This window comes from Gossypium hirsutum, chromosome D09 (assembly GCF_007990345.1).
Source record: "Gossypium hirsutum isolate 1008001.06 chromosome D09, Gossypium_hirsutum_v2.1, whole genome shotgun sequence".
Lineage (NCBI taxonomy): Eukaryota > Viridiplantae > Streptophyta > Magnoliopsida > Malvales > Malvaceae > Gossypium > Gossypium hirsutum.
In genome coordinates, this window is record NC_053445.1 from 1,500,664 (window position 1) to 1,522,064 (window position 21,401).

General features: G+C 34.5%; 3 protein-coding genes across 3 annotated transcripts; 1 reads left to right on the forward strand and 2 right to left on the reverse strand.

Annotated features, from left to right (window-relative positions):
* Nucleotides 1-479: 479 nt before the first annotated feature.
* On the reverse strand, nucleotides 480-1,166 carry LOC107931323 (uncharacterized). The gene has a single exon (XM_016863192.1). The coding sequence runs from the start codon at nucleotides 1,164-1,166 to the stop codon at nucleotides 480-482; it is 687 nt and encodes a 228-aa protein (XP_016718681.1).
* Nucleotides 1,167-11,930: 10,764 nt separating this feature from the next.
* LOC107931306 (uncharacterized protein At1g10890) lies at nucleotides 11,931-15,366 on the forward strand. The gene is made up of 3 exons (XM_016863165.2): nucleotides 11,931-12,471; nucleotides 12,643-12,862; nucleotides 14,868-15,366. The coding sequence occupies exons 1-3, from the start codon at nucleotides 12,218-12,220 to the stop codon at nucleotides 15,126-15,128; spliced, it is 735 nt and encodes a 244-aa protein (XP_016718654.2). The 5' UTR covers nucleotides 11,931-12,217; the 3' UTR covers nucleotides 15,129-15,366.
* A 1,132-nt stretch (nucleotides 15,367-16,498) lies between these two features.
* On the reverse strand, nucleotides 16,499-18,778 carry LOC107931322 (uncharacterized). Its single transcript, XM_016863191.1, has 7 exons — nucleotides 18,524-18,778; nucleotides 18,428-18,436; nucleotides 18,207-18,324; nucleotides 17,793-18,085; nucleotides 17,186-17,587; nucleotides 16,757-17,089; nucleotides 16,499-16,582 (listed from the first exon to the last, which is right to left on the reverse strand). Exons 1-7 carry the CDS (start codon nucleotides 18,776-18,778, stop codon nucleotides 16,499-16,501), a joined length of 1,494 nt encoding a protein of 497 aa, XP_016718680.1.
* Between the last annotated feature and the right edge of the window lie 2,623 nt (nucleotides 18,779-21,401).

Sequence of the window (21,401 nt, forward strand, 5' to 3'; positions counted from 1 at the left end):
CTGACTTTTAGGACTCCTCCTTTCTTGGGTACACACTGAACAGGGCTCACCCAAGAGCTATCAGAAATTGGGTATATAATCCTAGCATCCAACCATTTGATAATCTCTTTCTTAACTACTTCTTTCATGATAGGATTCAGTCTCTTTTGTTGTTCAATAGATTTGCCATGGCAATCTTCAAGTATTATTTTGTGCATATAGATTGCTGGGCTAATTCCTTTAATATTCGCAATTGACCATCCTAAATCTTTCTTGGATTTCTTTAAGACCTCTAGTAATTGCATCTCCTGGTCTGTTGTAAGCTCGATAGAAATAGCTACATGTAGTGTATCTTTTTCTCCCAAATAAGTGTATTTCAAATACACTGGTAATGGCTTCAAATTCAGCACTGGTGGATCTTCTATTGATGAGTGATGAGGGTTGAAAGAGTGACTTGATAAATCTAATGATTCAAAGCTCCTTTTACCTCTATTTTCAAATTACTGAGTTTCCATCCATTCTTCAGATTCTTCAATCAAATTTGTTTCATTTAATTTGACAAAGTCTACATCAAAATTTTTGTACATATGTCCTGTAAATTCTTCTTGAATTATAATGTCAACAAATTTTACAGCATGGCATTCTTCATCTGGGTCTGCACACTTTAAAGCATCAAACACATTAAAAGTCAACTGCTGATCATTAATTCTCATTGTTAGCTCACCTTTCTGAACATCAATCAATGTTCTACCAGCTGCTAAGAAAGGTTGTCCTAGTATTATAAGTACCTCTTTATTTACTTTACATTCCAGAATAATAAACTTTGTTGGAAAGATGAACTTGTCAACTCTTACTAGTACATCTTCAATTTTACCTTCTGGATGGATATATAATCTATCAGCTAGTTGTAGTGTGACTGTAGTAGGTCTTACCTTTCTTATCCCAAGTTTCTTGAAAACAGACATATGCATTAGATTGATACTTGCACCTAAATCGCATAATGCTTTGCCTACATAATGGTTTCCAATCGAATAGGGTATAGTGAAATTCCTTGGATCTTTTAATTTTGGTGGTAATTCATTCTTCAGCATTGTTGTGCACCCTTCAGTAACTGCCACAGTTTTGAACTCCCCTAACCTTCTCTTCTTAGATAGGATATCTTTCATGAATTTCACATAATTAGACATTTGTTCTAATGCTTCCACCAAAGGTATATTGATGTGTAATTGCTTCAAGACCTCTAGAAATTTCTTGAATTGAGCATTTTGTTTCAACATTTGGAAACACTAGGGAAAATGTAACAGTGGCCTTCCTTCCATTTGTTGAGGTTGTCTTTCCATGACATTTGTATTGGCTCGGCAAGATGAATTTGCTTTTATATGCTTTTTTCTACTATCATATTTTGTAGTTTGTTCCACTTCTAGTTGGAAAGTTGTGCTTCCAGGAACTTTGGAACTTTCCTCCTCAAACAAGGCATCATTCACAACTCCTGGTAACTGAGTGCCACTCCGAAGTGTTATGGATTTACATTGTTTGTTTCCTTGATATCTAGAACTTTTTGTGTCACTAAGCAATGCTTCTTATTGTCTGGAGCTTAATGCAATGGCAATTTGTCCCACTTGATTCCCCAAAGCTCTTAAGGAAGTTGTCTGGCTATGAATAATTGCATCATTCTTAGCCATATACACTTTTAATAAAGCTTCCATAGCTGATGTTGAAGATGACGAACTTTTTTACACATTTTGCTGCAACATTGGTTGACTGTGTCTAGGTGGTACACCAGCCGCATTCTGTCTACTAACAGTGCTAGCATTTCCCATTCCCTGATTACTCCAGCTGAAATTTTAATGTTGCTTCCACCCTGGATTGTAGGTGTTAGAGTAGGGATTGTTGTTGCTACGATTAAAATTTCCCATGTAATACACAGAGGCTGGATTGGATGAGCATTCATCAAAAACATGATCTTCTCCACAATATACGAATGCTAGTTCTGCAACCTTCTTCTCCTGCACTGAGAGGGTCCTTTCAGAGTTTTAATCATATTTGTTAAAGATGATACCTGAGCTGTTAACAATGTAATCGCATCAAGTTCCATTACTCCAGCAACTCTTCTACGAGTACCAACTCTGGTAGTGGGGTACTGATAATCATTATTTGTTATTCTTTATAGAATTTCATATGCTTCATTGTAGGATTTGTCAAGCAATGTCCCATTAACAGATGCATCTACCACCATTTGCATATTAGCATTTAATCTATTGTAGAACATTTCCATTTGTGTCCAATGTTGAAAACGATGCATCGGGCATTTTCTAATTAATTCCTTGAAACGCTCACATGCTTGCCTAAAGGATATAATGTAATTCCTCAGCTTGGCATTCATGTTGGGAAGATTGGATAAGATATTGGTATAATAAATTAATGTAATTTAATGCTAAAAACATAGAATTGATATGATAAATAAAATGTAGAGGCAAATTACAAAGAAAAGCAAGAGTAATTCTATTGTTGAATGAATAGGGTTAGAATTATTCAGGTGAAATGCTCACATCAAAATAATGTCATGGCAAAATATTGTCTGATCAAATACTCAGAGAGTTACTACTGTAACCCGCCTCTTTCGATAGCAAGATTTTAAGCTAAAAATCTAAGTTAATTTATGTCTACAGAACTCTGGATTAATAACTGCAATTAACGTTCTTCCCTGCACAACTCGTAACATCTATGTCTAGAGTGCTACGAATATCCTGTCGAATATTCGCTTGCATCAAATGATTCTAGATCCAAAATATTTAACCTTTTCAGAATTAAAAATACATCTATGAACACAACATACAATCAGCTATATCTAGAGCTCGCATGCATGTATTTCAAATAGGCATAAATCGAATGAAACAGTCATATAGGCAATCTCAAATCATAAGCATTAAAAATGATAGACATCCACCCAAATAACTCCAACCCAGATAATATTTAGTACATGGGTGGAAAAGTAAACACCAAATTTAAATCATTCATCAACATTTAAAGAAGTTTAAATCATTAGAAATCAGGAAAACTAAAGGCAGAACTACAGTATTTCTCGCCACACTCCAGCTTGTCTTTTATCTTCCGATCGTACGTGAATCCAGGATATATGTCTCTTCCCCTTCTTCACGTCTGTATTTTACTCTTTTTAGCTGCTACCCTTTCTTTCTCTGAAATTCTCCAATGGAGTTTTTCTCTGTGCAGAGAAAGGATTGTTGTCACCAGTCTTTTTCTCATACAAATTCTCCTCTCCTTTGTTTCTTCTCTCTCCTTCTTTTATTGGGTAGATACGTCCCACCTCAGTACACTTTTTTCATTACACTTTTTAGGTTGGATTTTCTGGTACATGCACAGCTGGCTGAGAATGAGGTAGATAAAGTGCTGAGTCATCTTCTCAGAATTACCATGGCAAATCTGCTAGCAGTCAATTTCACCATTTTCCATGGAAATATTTCACTTCCTTTATTTTCCCCCTTCATGTTCTTGCTCTTCCTACACTTGTGTTAACACAAAACCACACCTTTCCTCCCCAAATGATAAAAGTAACAAATAATGACCATTATATCACAATCCAAGCTTTGTTATGAAATGTTCTAAAAAAATCATAAAAATGAAAATGTATTCACTTAATTAAAACCAATTAATTCTATTTAGAGACCTTAAATATAACTCTTTTCAAAAGTTATCACCACCTAAGTTGCTTTATTATCCCTTTTTTGTTGTCTTTACCCATTCTACATTAATAATTTACATTTTCAATAATTTCAATATCCAACAAGCTTAAAACATAATAATTTCAATATCCAACAAGCTAATTTCAATATCCATATACAACCAACATTTAAAAAATAACAATTTTAATACACTAAACATACATAACATAGAAATGTTAACCCTAAGACATGACCCTAACAATTGCATTATGGTCTTGATTACAGTTCATCTACATAAAATAATATCACACAAATATTTGATCATTACAAAAAATAATTTCAATTTGTATTTGAGATCAAGAACTAACAAAGCCAACATTAACAATAAACAATACAAACCAAAAAGATTTTTGAGCTTTACAACAAGTTAAAACTTCAAAAAAAAAACATAAGTGAGAAATTAAAAATAAACATTCAACTAAAAATAATTGTAAAACCCAGTTTTGGCGAGTCTCTAGATGGCGAGTAAACAAGAATAATCTGTGTGGCGGGATCCTATTCGCTCAATCGATGCTTTTGGCAGATGGTTGGGGCGCATAGTTAATGATAGAGTATAAGGTAAGGATCGTTCTCAAAATGTGTAGATTTGTATAAAAGAGGGGATTGGTAGGAGTACTAAGGATTCGTGGGTGATGAGGGTATCGCCAAAGGTAAGGTACGTCTAGTTGGTCTAGTTATTATGCTAGTTACGTTCTAACGAGATGGTCAGGATTGAACAAAGGGATAACTCAAGGATACGTAAAGATTTTGGATCCTTGTATACATTTCTTTACAGCTGTAAGCCACTAATAGGGAAGTTTTGAAAGTTGGTTACACGTGTTATGTTGCACTATGAGAAAATAAGTTTTATATATCTATTGACGTGAGCTTTATAAGAAGAGAGGGACTTATCTTCTTCCTTCTATTTGAAAGCACCATTGCTAACTTACTTTGAAGTTGATCGAGGATATTTCATGCTAAACTGAAAATAAGGAACAAAATTCATGCGAGGGGTTGTTTCATATCCTGGGTAAGTATTATGGGACTTACATGTTGGCTTCTCAAAGAATAAGTCTGTTTTATGTGCATAAATAGTAAGGTGAGGGAATAAGGTGTTGCATGGAGGTTGTTTATGTTTCAGATGATGATAAAAGTTATATGAATGAGTTTTAACAATACCCCTATATATCAAAAGCAGTGATTGATGGGTTTTCATGTTGGATGTTTGGGATCTGGAGATCAAGCTACTGTTCGTAGGTGTCAAGTGAGTCCCGAAGTTGACTTATGTTATTGTATGTTGTTCATTCTAGATATTCTTGTGAAAGATTGTATGAATTGTGACTTGAAACTAAAAAGGGATGGTATGATGAATATGCTAATATATGAATGTTGGATAATATTTGCATATATTGTTGGTATGAATCTGACAAGTATAGAGCATGTGATAAGAAATCTAGAGTCGAAGATATTATTGAATGAGCATGGCTGGAATGTGTAAAATGAGATGTATATTAAGTTTGGTGCTAATGCATGAAAGGTTTGTTAAGTGTCTCTGTCTGTTCATTGCGGTGGAGTCTAAAAGGGTCCGTCAGGACTTTAAACGCGATCTTTAAAAGGAAAGCCCATGGTCATGGCACCATATTGTGTAAGACCATAACTGGTAGGCTATGTCATCATATGGAAAGAACTAAAGGAATGTTATTACCTAATGGGTTCTCTGCATGACCCAGGACGATGAGAGGCAAACCTAAAAAAATGTGAGTCTAGGCGAATCCTTATCGTGAACACGCTAGAAAATGGAAGCCTTTGTGGAAATATATGAAATAGAAGCCTTTGTGGAAATCTATGAAACGAAAGCCTTTGTGGCAATTGATGAGATGGAAGCTTTTGCGGTGATTTAAGGAAAAGAAAGCCTTTGTGGCAAATGATGAAAGGAACGCCTTCGTGGCACACACAAAAGAAGGACCCTTGTGGCATTTATTTGAAGGGATAGTATGTTTTTCAGAATCTAAAGGGATATTATGTATGGTGAATTCTAAATGGATAATATGTCTGGCGAACTCTGAATGAGCGGTAGGCATGATGAACTCTGAAGGAAAAACCCTTGTGGCGTATTAAGCTACACTTTCAATAAGATAATCTAATGAGTTTTCTTTGTGGAGAGTGACATGTCAGTTGTTGGGGCGGATCTTTCATGGTCTTAAGATAAGAACAGAGAAACTAGAATGCACCAGAGCATGTGGTGAATTCGAAATATGGGTTAAATAGACTTGAAAAACAAATCTGGGTAAATGCTATGTCTGGTAAGTTGAATAAGGTTATCTATCCGTAATTATCATAAGAAAAAGGGATATTCCCCATAAAGAATCAAATTGTATAATTAAAGAATGTATCTTTTAATTGTGTATAAGAGCATGCTTGGATTTCAAAGAAATTATGGCTTAGAGTATGTAAGTAAGAATAACATTATTTTGTTTGTATAGGCATCTGAAATGGGTATGGTTAAGGAATCACAATTGTGTAGGGCGAAGAACATGAGTAATATATCAAGATGTGGAAAGTAAGGCATGATTTCAGAAATTAGGGGTGACATCTATAGTACGAAAAATGACACTCTAGGAAGGTATTCATTAGAGACAAGTTGAAGAAAAAAAAACAATGATGACGAACTTTATTACTAGATGAGAAATATTAAAACGGTTCCGATAAATGGGTGTTTATCTCATTAATTTCTCATGAACTTACCTCTATATTTTATGTTACAGGAATGTTGATTTGGGTCTACGCCAGAAGGGACGATGTAAGACCCTTAACCCGTCTCCGTCGTCGGATCAAGATTACGAAGCATTACTGTACAAAACAGAATATTTAACATCGAAACGTAATTAACATGCAATTTATATATTAACATTTGATAACATAATTGAATTATAGCATAATTACTTTTTTGAGCCAAAAATCGAGTCTTAAAGGCCTTAAAAAATAGTTTGGAAACAATCAGGGACTTATTTGAAACAAATAAAAAATTTTAGGCTAAACTTGAAAATTTTCAAAATAAGGGTCACACGACCATGTGGCCAAGCTGTGTGACATAGCCCAAGTCGTATGAGCATTTGAACTATGGGACACACGGTCGTGTCCCAGCCCGTGTGTCAAACCGTGTAACTCATTGACTTAGGTCACACGGTCGTGTCGCAGGTTGTGTGAAGCATGCACCTAAATTAATATGACACACGGCTGTGTGACAGTCCGTGTGTAGCAAAATTTGCCCCTAAAACAAGCCATTTCAAATTTAATTACTTGCATACCAATGCGCACCATATCTAAGCTATTTCACATGGTTAAAAGTACATTCAAAGGATAAAAAACATGTCAAATTCTCATTCAACCTATGACAAACCAATATGTCATCAATAGACTCTCCAATTCACACTCCAAAACCATTCATGAACTAAGTTACAATATCATATCTCAATCATATATCACGAATACCAAAAGACCATTTCTTTTCAAATTATACCATCAAAACTTACCAATTTAGATAGGCAAAATTAAAATGACCATATTTATAAAAGTTTAAACATATACAACTCAAATCAAACTATATATATACTACTAGACACAAGAAGAGCCAAAATACACTATGTGATCAAACAAGATAAGCACCTATTACATGCCAAAGCACATATATCATTTAATCACTTCAATGAACCAAAAACATGTCAATCAACCATTTCTTTCCTAATTTCAAAAGACCATGCACAATCAGTAACAAAAGATATTAAAACATACCAAAGCTTGGCACAACCCAAAGCATACCAATTTAACATATAACCCTATACATGCCATTTATAAAAATAGGTTAAAACATTCAAAAACCACCAAAACATATCGATGGATAGTGTGATCGTGCTCTGACGATGTTCCCAACTGATCGAGCTTTCCGATGACCTACAAAGAAATGAAATAACTAACATAAGCATTAAGCTTAGTAAGCTCGTATAACATGAACTTAGTCTTACCGAACATACAAAATTTAAACCATTCAAACATGAATCCATTTATATGTCAATTGCACATCTTTCATTTTTATACACACACGTTCAAAAGTTAGAAAATAAATCAATAAAACATATAAATACAACCAATCTTGAACGTGCATAATAAGATTTGCCTTTCAAATTCCATTCAGCACTTAATTCACCATAATCAAATCCTATATCAATTCTTCACAACATTAATTTTCAATTTATAAATTATAACTATGTAACCTTCCATACATATATTCATATTCATTCCATTAATTCTTGATTACCAGATGTACCTAATGAAATAACATCGAATACTTAGAAAATACTCATATATCCATTTTACTCTCTAAACCCACCACAAACATAACTAATTAACATATTTAAAGACTCATGAAATATATAATTACAACAATGCATTTATATTCATCACCGAACTATACTAGTCAAACATTCATCTCATATTCCTATTTGTGATACGAATCTCACCCGAAACATGTTACCTGAATAGTGAATAATTGAAAGATGAGATACCAACTTTTTCGTTGATATCTTTTTCACCTTTTTATTTATATCCTTTTCAACCTTCTTCAATAGATCATTTATACATCATCAACATGGATCAACCTGTTATTGGCACCCGATGCCCGACGGATAAATCGTAACAAAGTTTTGCGCCCAGCCCTAGTCGGATAAACCAATGATAGGTGTGCCCTGCACTAGTCGAATAGATCAACAATGTTTTGCACCCAGCGCTAGTCAGATAAACCGATGATATCAAATGTGTGCCCAACACTAGTTAGATAAACAAACAATCAGTTGCGCCCAATGCTAGTCGGATAAACCGATGATATCAAATGTGTGCCCAGCACTAGTCGAATAAATCGATAATGATTTGTGCCCAGCACTAGCCAGATAAACCGACAAATACATACATAATTACATCATTCCACAATTCTTCAATTCATAATTTAAATCCTTTACATTAATCTTCTATATTAAATTTCTATAACCCACTCCATAACCATCTTCATATATATATTTCCATAACATTACATTTAAAATACTAATCATTTGAATACATATAATTGACTATCAAATTAACTAATAATCAAACTAATTACATAAATAAAGTTCGAGTGTAAGGACTACGAACTTACCTCAACTACAACCGTTGTAAAAACTTAATCGAGAACTAATCCAAAACTTTAGCTTTTTCACGATTTAAGTCCGGTTGTTGTATATCTTAGTCTAAATAGTAATTTAATTCAATTAAACAATTCAAATAAATTAAAATAACTAATTCAAGCCTATAATCCATTTTAAGGTGAATTTACGGAATTACCACTAATATTTTAACTTTTGTGCAATTTAGTCTCTAATCCCAAAACTTGCAAATTCACTATTTTAAACTAAAAATCATGCTAGCTGATATTTAATAGATTCACAAACAGCCCATTTATTCTTCCATTTCACATAATTATCATTAACTTTTACTATTTTTTAAAATAAATCCTTAAACACAAATTCATCAAAAATCACTTAACAAAATAAGTTTATTCAACAACCAAGCTTACTATTATATCAACCAAATTCAAAACACAACCAAACTCATTCTTGGTGAGTCCCTAAACTTTTAACAGTTTTACAAATTGACCTCCGAGTTAGTTAGACTAAGCTAAAAGATCTCAAAAACATAAAATTCATTAAAAACATGGTCAAAATCACTTACCATGCATGAACAAATGTTGACCGAAGCTCTCTAATTCTCTAATGAAGGGTTCTGCTATGGTGAATTAAAGGAAGAAGATGATGACAATGAAATTTGTCATCTTTTGTTTTAAATGTTCAAATACCTATTTACAAAATTAACCTTTAAAAATAAACGCAATATCACCAAATTTCAAGCCACAACCTCCACTATCTAATGGTATGGGATATTTACCATTTAAGCCCACTTGTTTATCTTTCCTTAACTATTTGACAACTTTAACTAATAGAACTTATTTTTGAAGCTTTTATAATTTAATCCTTTTTACTTAATTAACTATTTGAATGTTAAAATTTCTTAACCAAATTTCAATACACCTATATAATTATTCTGTAAATATTTAATAAAAATATTTATGGGCTCAATTTAAAGAAATGAGGTCCCGATACCTTACTTTCTAAAACCACTTGACTTGAGGGATATACCACTTGAACCTAATTATTCATTCAAATAACATAAATTATCAAATCAAAATTTATTATATTACTATATTTGACTCATAAATATTAAATAATAATATTTACGGACTCACTCGTTAGATTTGTGGCCTCGAAACCACTATTTCCGACACTACTGAAAAATGGGTTGTTACAGACGACACCAGAGTTGCACCAAAGAAGTGGCAGAGCGGGCTATTATGCATACAAAGTGAGTTAGTGAGATAAATGTAGTCAAAAACATTACTTAAGATTTTCACCTTAAGATAATGTAATTAAGTTTTGAGGTTTGCTTGGAAGTCTTTGTAATAGCAATTCTTGTACAATAATGGTAATTGTTCATTGTTATATTCAATTGAGATTTTGGGTTGGGAGATTCTAAGTTGTAATGATTTATGAAACTTAGTTATGAGTATTTAAGTAACACCTGAGATTCCAATCCGGTGAATCGGATCGGGTTGAGGGTGTCACAAGAATGATAGCAAATCATTCAACTAAAAAAATCATAAAACTAGAATATCCAAAGATTATGTTTATCCCATTGTTACAAGCAGCGAATGGATAGCATAAGAAGATATTAAAACTACAAATCAAGTTCAACACGAAAGATTATATTCAACACTCCAAACTAAAATATTCAATGGTCAATCACGGGACACAAAGAGATTGTTTCAACTGCCAAAATGATTAGTATATTTGCCTTGAAATATCGGCATAAGGCTTGCAAACCAAATACTAGGTTTCGTTTCGAAAACATAAAAATTAACAATCCTAGATCGATAATGATAATTGAAAATCATCTCATTTTTCCTGCATAATCCACCCAAGCACCAACAGGAGAAACGAACAAACAAAACAGTGCTACTCAAGAAACATGATCTCAAAGTAATGAAACCCTCAAATCAAAGAGATGCATCTTATAGAGGTCACTGCACATGAGTGGAAGCATCGACTGGCCCCCCAAGTTATGCAATCGAGATAAATAAAATACAACACAAGTTGAGTAACAAATCAACACAATTAGTGGAGACATTTGCAATGGTTTTGCAGAAATCAGTGAACTTTTCGTTGCAATGTCACAAGAACTGGAACATGATCAACCGCCATTAAGGCAAACTGTGAAACCAAATTAACAATAGCAATGTAACTTCTTAAGCACCCTTAAACATTGTTGATCTGATAGAACATAATAACAGCAACCTAGATTTTGCAAATTTTATATTATGATCCTTAAAGCAAAGCAAAGCATAATTTTTGCCTTTAGAAGTAGGAACTTCATGGTCGTGCTTTCAGTAATACTCCCTTCTAGAAAAGAAAATAAAAAACAGGAAAACCCCCCCGCAAATATTTCATCGAACTGACCAAAAAAGGGGAAAAAAGAAAAGATTAAAAGAAAACCCAAAGGAGAAAAACGAACCCAACAAACAACCCAGATTAGAGACCATAAACAAAAACCAAAACTATGGATCAAAAAAAAAAATATATTGGAGATGAGAGATGAAGCAAAACTAACTTGTAAAATAAATAGGGAAAGAGAGTGAGCTGCAGAGTGAAACCAGTAAAAGGCCGGCGAAAAAAAAGCTAAAAACTAACTTGTTGAGAGAGATTTACTTTTCTATTAGAAGTAATAAAATTATTAATCATTCTATGTTTGATTCGTGATTGTTTAAGCTTACACTCAAAGCGAAGCGATTTGTGATATGGGAGTAGCGGAGACCTGGACAGAAAGACCCTATGAAGCTTCACTGTTCCCTGGGATTGGCTTTGGACTTTTCCTGCGCAGCTTAGGTGGAAGGCGAAGAAGGCCTCCTTCCGGGGGGGCCCGAGCCATCAGTGAGATACCACTCTAGAAGAGCTAGAATTCTAACCTTGTGTCAGGACCTACAGGCCAAGGGACAGTCTCATCGTTCGATTGAAAACACAAAACACAAATACTTTTTGATAAAAATTTATTATTATAAATATCACAAACCAACATAATTTTTAAATTTGTAATTTTCTTCAACATCAACTGATACAGTACAATGCCCACTACCATAATCTAAATGCATGGTTGATTTTAATCACACCACTAAAAAAACAGTTTTTACCATCAATAGAGCCATAGAAAGGAAGGTTTAGCCCCCGGAAGTACTATAGTTATTTTATTTTTTTATTTTTTAAATTTAGTTATCTTTAAAAAGAATAAACAATCATTAATTGATTATCTAGGACTTGTTTCAAGCAGAAGTCAGGTTGTCTCTTGATTTCGCCTTTGACATTGTACAAATTTCTTAAGTTGAAATGCCTCGAAGCTTATCTCGGTCTCCGTCTCCGTCTCCGTCATACCGGTCTAGGCACAGCCGCCGTAGCCGAAGAGAGCACAGCCGGAGAAGCCGTTCATCCTCTCCACGTCGCCGCAGAAGCCGTTCGCCATCTCATCGACGCCGAAAAAGTCGCTCTCCGACTTCGAGGAGACACCGCCGGCGAACCTCCTTATCTCCTTTGCCCAAATCTCCCTCCCCACCTCCTCCCATCCCTCAAAACAAAAACAATAGGTATCTTTTTTATTTTTCTTTAATTCGAATTTTATTTTTGTTACTTTGAACGAAAGCAAAAACAATAGAGCACAACGTGAAGTCAAATTTTAATAAAATCTAGTATATGGCTAAATCATTGAGCATATTCATATGTAATCGTTTAGTTTTGTTGCTTTGGTTTGTAATTAGGCTTCATCAAGAAGCTGAACTAAAATTATTAGAGGAAGAGACGGCGAAGAGATTGGAGGAAGCAATTCAGAAAAATGTTGAGGAGAGGTTGAATTCGGAGGATGTTAAGTTAGATATAGAGAGACGGGTAGTGGAAGGGCGTAAGAAATTGTTCGATGATGTTTCCACTCAACTCCAAAAAGAAAAGGAATCTGCTCTTGCCGAGGCAAGGCTTAAACAGGTAAGCATCTTCACCCCTGCCTTCTTGTTCTTTTAACTCAAATGTTCTTCCATTTGTATTCTTATATTATTTGGATTTGCATTCTAGACTACAAAATTTAAGCTGATATTAGTGACTTTTTTGGAATAAGAAAGCGTTTGGGAAGAATGTCCCACATAGATATTAGATCCATGGTATGCCTTGATTCATTAAATGAGATTCATCACTTAAAAATTTCTTGGTAAAAGAGTGGTTGGTTAAGTTGGTTTGCTATTTCAAGTTATAATACATACCTATTTTACTTGAACTTGAGGGTGAGAATTGGGTACAAATATGTGTTTGAAATGAGTATATTCGATTTTCTATGTTTTTTCTATGTATTTTGGGTAGAGTGGGTGGGTCTTGGAGATCATATTCCCATATCCATGTCTGGAAATGCATTTGACATGAGTATTGGGCAATAAGTATTTCAAGAAAATTGGAGAGTCAAAGCAACATAGTAGTGTCCTATAAACTTGGTCTTAGATCTCCTATGGCGTTTGGTACTTCTTGTAATTGACGTATTGAGATGATGATGGTGATGGTGGCGATGGGGTTCCTTAGCTCATGTGGTGATTAAGTCAACAAGTAGAAAATTGATGCCTCAAACTAATCTAGAATATAATGTACAAAAACTGTGATTGAGATTTTTGAACAATTTACTTAAAAATTAATTTAATAAGCAATTAAAGCAAATAAAAGAATAGAGATAAAAGATCAAATACTATTGATTTATGGAGGTTCAATCTCGTGCCTATGTCCTCTTCTTTAGTCTCATTTGCCAAGAAGTTTCTAATTTGCTATCTTGAATTGATACTTTTAAAGGACGAAGGATATTTTCATAATTCCTATCTTTTATCTAGGTTAAGATAGCAACCTCTTCTATCTTTTCAAAGCTAAGATGTATCTTCTCTACTTTTAACGGCCTAAGTTGAAACCTCCTCTTTATAATAAAGATGTTTGTGTAAACAAGATGAATCTCTAATAGGCTAGATGTTTGTAAGGTTGAGCTCAACAAAGAGAAACTATATATAAGGTGTTTTTATACAGGAATGAAAAGAACGACATGAAATTAAGTTTAGATAGTGAACTTGAAAACTTTGTGAGAGATAATGATATTGCTTTGATCTTTCTCTCTTGGTGTTTCATACTCCTGGAAATGTGGGAGACCCTTATTTAATGCATGGAACATCGAAGTATATGAGTCATTGATATGCAGTCATGTATTTGCTAGAGATAAAACACATTGTAAGTGAATTTATTTTTAAACGGATTTAAGGTCATTCAACCCAGGTCCAATCCAGTGTACTCCCAAGTCCAGACCAGACATCTCTATCTCTACTTAGAAATCCAACTAGCTCCGATAGTTAAGAAAATCTATCTCCCACTGATAGTATCTTAGACAAAATAATAATCTTCACATAAGTTACTTGCTCATTTTAACCCCTTGTAGTAGGGGCATATTTAGATTACTAACTATGAAAAGTTTTCTTCCCTCACACAAAAGACCATTGTATGTTTCTATCAGTTTAACTCGGGTAATCAGGGAACCATATTTGTTTTACATTGCTTTACATGCACAAAAATTTTGTGGACAATATATTGCAGAAGAAGTGAATAATGTGTTTGCTTCCAATGATAATCAGTTTGATTGGTTACATTAACTTAAAGTTTAATTAAATTATAAGACTATAGCCTAATGCTTCTTTCTTCAATTTGTTAGTAGGGTGCTATTGTGCTTCTAATGCTGTTATTTATATTTGATGTTTCGATGTTGATTCCCTTTTTATCTTGAAGATTTGAATTTCAATTTTAGGAATCCAGATTGTTTTCCATGTGAAGTTCTAGGAGAAGTGGATCTGGTTACTATTGCTTGAACCAGATGTGTTACCCGTGCCTAACTAACTTTCTCTATAAATTTATATTTGTCCTTGTGTCACATTTTGGTCCCCGTCTTGTTTTGATACGATATCAACAATTTGGGCAGGAACAAGCACGGAGAGAGAGAGAAGAGCTGGATAAGATGCTTGAAGAGAACAAGCGGAGGGTGGAAGAGGCTCAGAGACGAGAAGCATTGGAGCAACAAAGGAAAGAGGAGGAAAGATACCGGGAGTTGGAGATGATTCAAAGGCAAAAGGAAGAGGCTGCACGGAGGAAAAAGCTTGAAGAGGAAGAAGAACATGCAAAGCAGATGAAGTTGGGTAAGAATAAGTCCAGGACAAAGGTTCCATTCGGAATTGGGTTATAACAAAAACATGTACCATATCACGGTATTGTATCGATCTTCAATCTTTTATGTTTCATTGGCACTTCTGTACCAAGCCCCAATGCCCTTGTTCTCTTCTATACCTTGAGTACGATATTTGATTTACAAGAAAAGGAACTAAAACCTACTTCCTTGGAAAACTGGAAGTGAATTTCTTATGGTTGGTTGGTAAGCTATTTGCCGAGAAAATCAATTGCAAGGATTATGTTTTTCCTTTGGATTTAGGTTGTTTGCTTCACTTTCATGAGTTTTGCAGGAAATTCACTTTTGGGTGTTCTAATGTTAGCTTCTTAAAAAGAGTCCATAGTGAGCTATTGCTTCTGAAAATACAAGTATTGTTCTCTTCTATACCTGTTTTTTTTTTTTTTTTTGAATGAAGCAGGTAACATGTTAAATTATTGTATGTCTTGTAACTTTGTAATATTTTCGGTATACTACTTAATTTCTTACTACATTAGAAATTATTGAAATCTTACCAATTTATTCTTTTCTATTTACAAAATTTTTGAATTCCTTCTAACATTGTAAAAATTTTAGAAATTTATTTACTTTTTTCCAACTTAATTTATTGAAATTCTTACAAAATTTAATCTCGAAAAACTTTATGATAGACTTAATATATTATTTGGCACATGAGTTTGACATTTTCTCTAATGTGGTACTCGTGACTTTTATGTCCAATATTTGTATTCGATGAAAATGCTATAAATTTAGGTATTGTTTAATTCAGATTTTAGGACTATTTTGATGAAAATTAATAATTAATAAGTAATCTTAGCAATTATCTTTAATCATATCAACTTTAAAGCCTAACAAAAAAAAATCACAATCATCAAATTATATTGAACAAATTAAGTATAACATTAAACAAATTTATAATTAATATTATTAGTTTTGATGAATGATGAAATTCATTAATCTAATAATGGAGTTAAATTGCTACAAAAGAATAGAAAAAAAACACTATATAGTGACTTTAAGCTATACAAATAAATTAATAGGATCAGTTTTATTGATTGATTTTCCTCCTTAACGAGTCTGCACAATCTCTTTAATCTACACTAAGATAACGTGTTCAATCAAGAAAGATGCACCAAAATAGCTCTTTTTCCTCTATCTCCATATCACATACAAATATACACTCACAACAAGCTTGAATATAACAAAAAGCAAGGAATTTTCTTTAAGTTTCAATATTGCCCAAGCTAACTTTTGCCTTCAAGTTCCCACAACCCTATGAATGGAGCAAAGACACAAAATTGACTGCCACACCTTCCTTGAAAAACTGCACTCAAAAAAAATGTGATTACGTCTTTCTACAGCATCTATATAGAAAAAGCAACAACTATCAACTAAAATCCCAAAAGCAAGGAAGTGATCTCGAGTTGGGAGCCTATTAAGAATGACCATCCAAGCAATCCAAAGATACCCCTCTCCTACAAGCAAGATACGAATAAGTTACAAAAAACAAGCTTGATTTCATTCTACTATATTTTTTAGTCCTAAGCCCTCCTCATATTAGGTAAACAAATTGCCTTCCAACAAACACAAGCCCCTCGACCCAAGCCAACTTTCCCTTTCCAAAAGAAGCTAAGACAAAATTGACAAACCTTCTTAAGAACAATCTTATGCATTAGAAATTGACGAATCCAATAAGCTTCCACACTAAAGATCATAGCCTTAATGAGTTGTAGTCTACCAGCATAACTCAAGTGCTTAGTAGACCACCCTTGAATCTTGTCTAGAATCCTATTAGTTAAATCAGCACAGTTAGACCGAGACAACTTTCGAGAAATAAGAGGAACACCAAGGTACCTCATTGGCAGCCTACCAACTTTAAACCCTATACAAGTAGTCATGAAAACCAACTCCTTTTGAGGCACCTCAGCAACAAACAATTCACTTTTGGAGGCGTTGAGTTGCAACCTAGAAACTAAGTAAAACTGCTAAAGAACACAATAAACACCAGCCATTGAATCAACAGTACCCTTAGAAAAAATAAGAAGATTAGCAACAAACATGAGATGTGTCAACAACACTCGAAGGCACTTAAGATGATCCTTGAAGACATCATTTATTGTAGCAACATCCAATAATTTGGATAACACATTCATTGCAAGCACAAAGAGGTAAGGACAAAGAGGATCTCCCTGCCTAATACCTCTCCTCCCTCGAAAAAACTCCACAAGGCTTCCATTAAGGGAGACAAAGAACCGAGGAGTAGTTAAGCAAACTTCAGTCCACTTCAAGAACTTTCCAAGGAACCCTTGAGCTCTAAGTATTGAAAGCAAAAAGGCCCAGTGCAAATAATCAAACGTCTTTTGAAGATCAACCTTCAAGGCACATCTAGGAGAAATATGTCTTCTACCATACCCTCGCATTAGCTCATGAGCCAATATGGTATTATCAGTGATACTACGCCCTCTAAAAAGGCACACTGACTATTAGAAATCAAAGCAGAAAGAAAAAGAGTCATTCTATTAACCAAAACCTTGGTGATGCACTTATAAATTGCGCTGCAACAAGAAATAGGCCGAAAATCCTTTATATAGCCAGGATTAATCACACTTGGGAACCAATGAAATTGAAGTAGCATTAAAGGCAGTCAAAAGAGTGGAGGATGCAAAAAAAAAAATACTGAACAACCTTAAAAAAGTTAGGCCCCACTATACTCCAAGCAGATTTGAAGAAGAAAGTCATGAAACTGTCAAGACCAGGGGCTTTCTCATTCCCTTGCCCAAAAATAGTTACATTTATCTCCTTATTGGTAATAGGGATATTCAACACACGATGAGCATTGTTAAACAGTTTAGGTAGTAACTCCTGAAGTAAAAAATCTAGGCACTCAACAACATTGGAATCAACTGTACCGAGAAGATTCTGACAAAACCCCAAAACCACTGCAGAAATTTGATCAAAAGATTCCAACCGATTACCAGCTACAACAAAAAGAAAAGTAACAATGTGCTTATTCTTCTTCACTGCAACAGTACTATGAAAAAATTTAGTGTTTTGATCCCCCTCCTAATCCACAACACCGAGCTTTTTGCAGATAAAAACATGACTCAGCCTCTTGCAAAACCAAAAGGCCAGCTCTCACCTGACCAATAGGACCATTTCTAACTAGATCATCCCATAACAAAGCAACCTGAAAACTCTCCAGCTCTTCAGCCTTAGCCTTAACTCAAGCAGAAATATTACCAAAAGCCTCAGTATTGAGCATCTTCAAGACAGACTTAAGTCTCTTACTTGGTAAGTAACTTCAACATAAGATCACCTACCATAGTAGGCTGCCAAGATTCAGCAACAAGCTGCAGAAACTTATCATGCTTAACCCAAAAATTAAAGAATCAAAAAGGATTTAGTAAGGATTGTACAGGCCGCTCCAACCAGACAATAGAAGTACAATGATCCGAACAACCAAGAGTAGCAAACTCAACCCATGAATGAGGCAAAAACCTCAACCAAGCTGCATTAACAAGAACTCTTTCAAGCTTCTTCACAATCGGCCTATCCAATTTATGATTAGACAAAGTTAAAACATGACCAAAATAAGCATAACCAAAATAAACATGACCAAAATAAGCATGGCCAAAATAAACATGACCAAAATAAGCTTGAAAATCCTTCATATCAATAGTAAAAGATTGAAAACTATCAAAAGAAGAACTCTTTTGATCTGTCGTAATTCGGTGTAGTAGATTATACACTTTAGGAGCTTGAAATTAAACATTATCATTAGGATTTAATTATTTTTTAGTAAGTTTTATTAAGTTCAATAAAATGTGCAAATTGAGTCTTTTATTGACCTTGGGGACCGAATGAGACCTAAGGGTGAGCTAATGAACTTTATAAGTGTGCAGTAGACTATTAGAAGGCATATTAAACAAATACTGGCTACTATGTCACAACACGAAATGATCAATGTCGTAACATTGGGACACTGGTCCTGGTGTCACGACATACCCCTGAAGATATTCCAAAAGGAGTATACTGATTCCTATGTTGCGATACAGGTCCTGGTGTGTTGCGACATCGACTCTAGACAGGAATTAAACACGAGCCAGGGGGTGTTTTCTGCATGATCAAACTTTAAGCTTGAGAACGTTAGCTAACCTAGGGTTAAGGACGACAACCACCTAAGATTTATAAATAGGCTCCTTTGTCACACGTAAAAGAGACCATTCACTTAGCTTATAATTAGTCTTTTAAATTCAGTTTAGTTCTCTCTTTTCTTACGCTAGAGTTATTTCTATTTGTTCTTTGTTCTATTTGGAGAGATCTGAATTGTGGAGACAATCAAACCTTGTAGATTCGCGATCAATCTTAATACAACCAGACTCCTTCATGAACTCTATATTGTCGATTTATTTAGCATGCTTTCTATTTATATTGATGTTATATTGTCTATGCAGACCATGAGGAACTAATCCATCTATGGGGGATTAGCGAGTGGAGGGATGATTTTTTAACTATTTTGTAGGGATACTGAACGGATCATCTATTTGGAAAAGGAAGAACGTAAAACAAACCCTATGTCTGACAACCTTGGGAAGTTATCAAGGTAGGAATTAACCCAAAATTGGTATGGCCAATCCGTGAACACCTTCACATTAAACCAGTATGGACTGTGAGGTCGGAAGACAAGTAGTCCTTGCCGACTCATTGTTCAAGTGGAAGATCGAAATATCCTACTGGGATAGCGACTAGTTGATTGATGAAGAACCCGAAATGACAGTTGATGGGGATTACCGAAGCAAGCTAATCACCCATAATTAGATTCGATTATTTATATTCTTCAATATCTTGAATTTTATTTCTTTATGATATTTTATTTTTTATTCATAAAAACCATAAAAACTCCTTCTTACCTTTGCTCTCATTATATAACTGACTTAAATTACTAATTAGATCTTTTCGTGTTTAGGTTAAAATCGATCTAGCACCCACCTCCCTTCGGTACGATCCTCGAAGTAGTCACGTACTCCGTTGTAACTATATTACAACTAGACCCGTACACTTGCAGATATCGAATCATTTTTATATCTTTTACTGTAGTATTAACACTGTGGACATTAGTACGTTAGGAGGCGATCAAGTTATTGGCCCCGTTGCCAGGGAGGCAACATCATCAGTTTGATTTTAATTTTTGCACTCAGAAAGAATAATTAGAAAATTTTTAAGTCATAGATACGATCTTTAATTTATTTAACTAACTAACTTTACTATTACTCATTTTTTTAAGAAGACCGTAGTGCACATCATGAATCAAAACTACAACTAAAGGAGACCGATGGTCTAGGAATTTTCCAGATACTAAACAGTATTGGAAAAATATATGTAGACAGGACTTATGATCACCTAACAAGCCTCAATCAAGCTAGGCAACTAATAAGCATGAGCCTTGAGCTGCGAGTATCTTGGAACGTTCAGACATTACAGGAACCATTCAAGAAAACTATCTATAACAAAATGGACAAATTAAAAATGCCACAAATACAGAATCCAAGTCTGGTGGTTCAAAATTCCTTACCAATCATCACCTCAAATACCCTGAACAACCATTTCTGGTCGATGAGATGGGCAGAAACATCATAAGTAATGAGTATGAACCGCAATTCTCAACCTTCATCCAAAGAGAAGATGTTAAGCAGAAATAAAAGTGGTTATGCGATTACGTAATACTACCAATAATTAATAGCTATGATTTAAAGAAAGAGCTGTCAGTTGTGAAGGCAAGTCGGAAAGGCAAGTTCAAGGAAAGAGACAATCGCAGACGAATAGAATGGCATGATGGGTGTTGGACGAATACAGACAGAGATAATCTACAAGGAACATCATCGTGTACATTGACTAAGCCGACGGACGAGTCCGGTAGCAAAACCTAACTTTTTTTTCTTAAAACCTCTTACTAACTGTACTAAATTGTATATTTCGCTAACCAATTCTTTAAAATACTACAGGTAGATCAAATTCAAAAATTTTTAAAGTACTTGCAAGCACTCTGAAGAGAAAAAATTTGGGAAATTGGCATCAACGTCGCAACACGGGCATTCCGTGTCGCAACACAACGGACAGAAGCAAAGAAACAAAAAAATCACATCAATGTCTCAACACTATTGTCCTGTTTCGTGACATGGTAGACATTATCCAAAATTTTCAAAACTACAGAGTTTGTTGCAACACTGAACCCCGGTGTCACTACATGGGCGATCTGCTAAGGATGTCGCGACACGAAAGCCCTGTATCGCGACA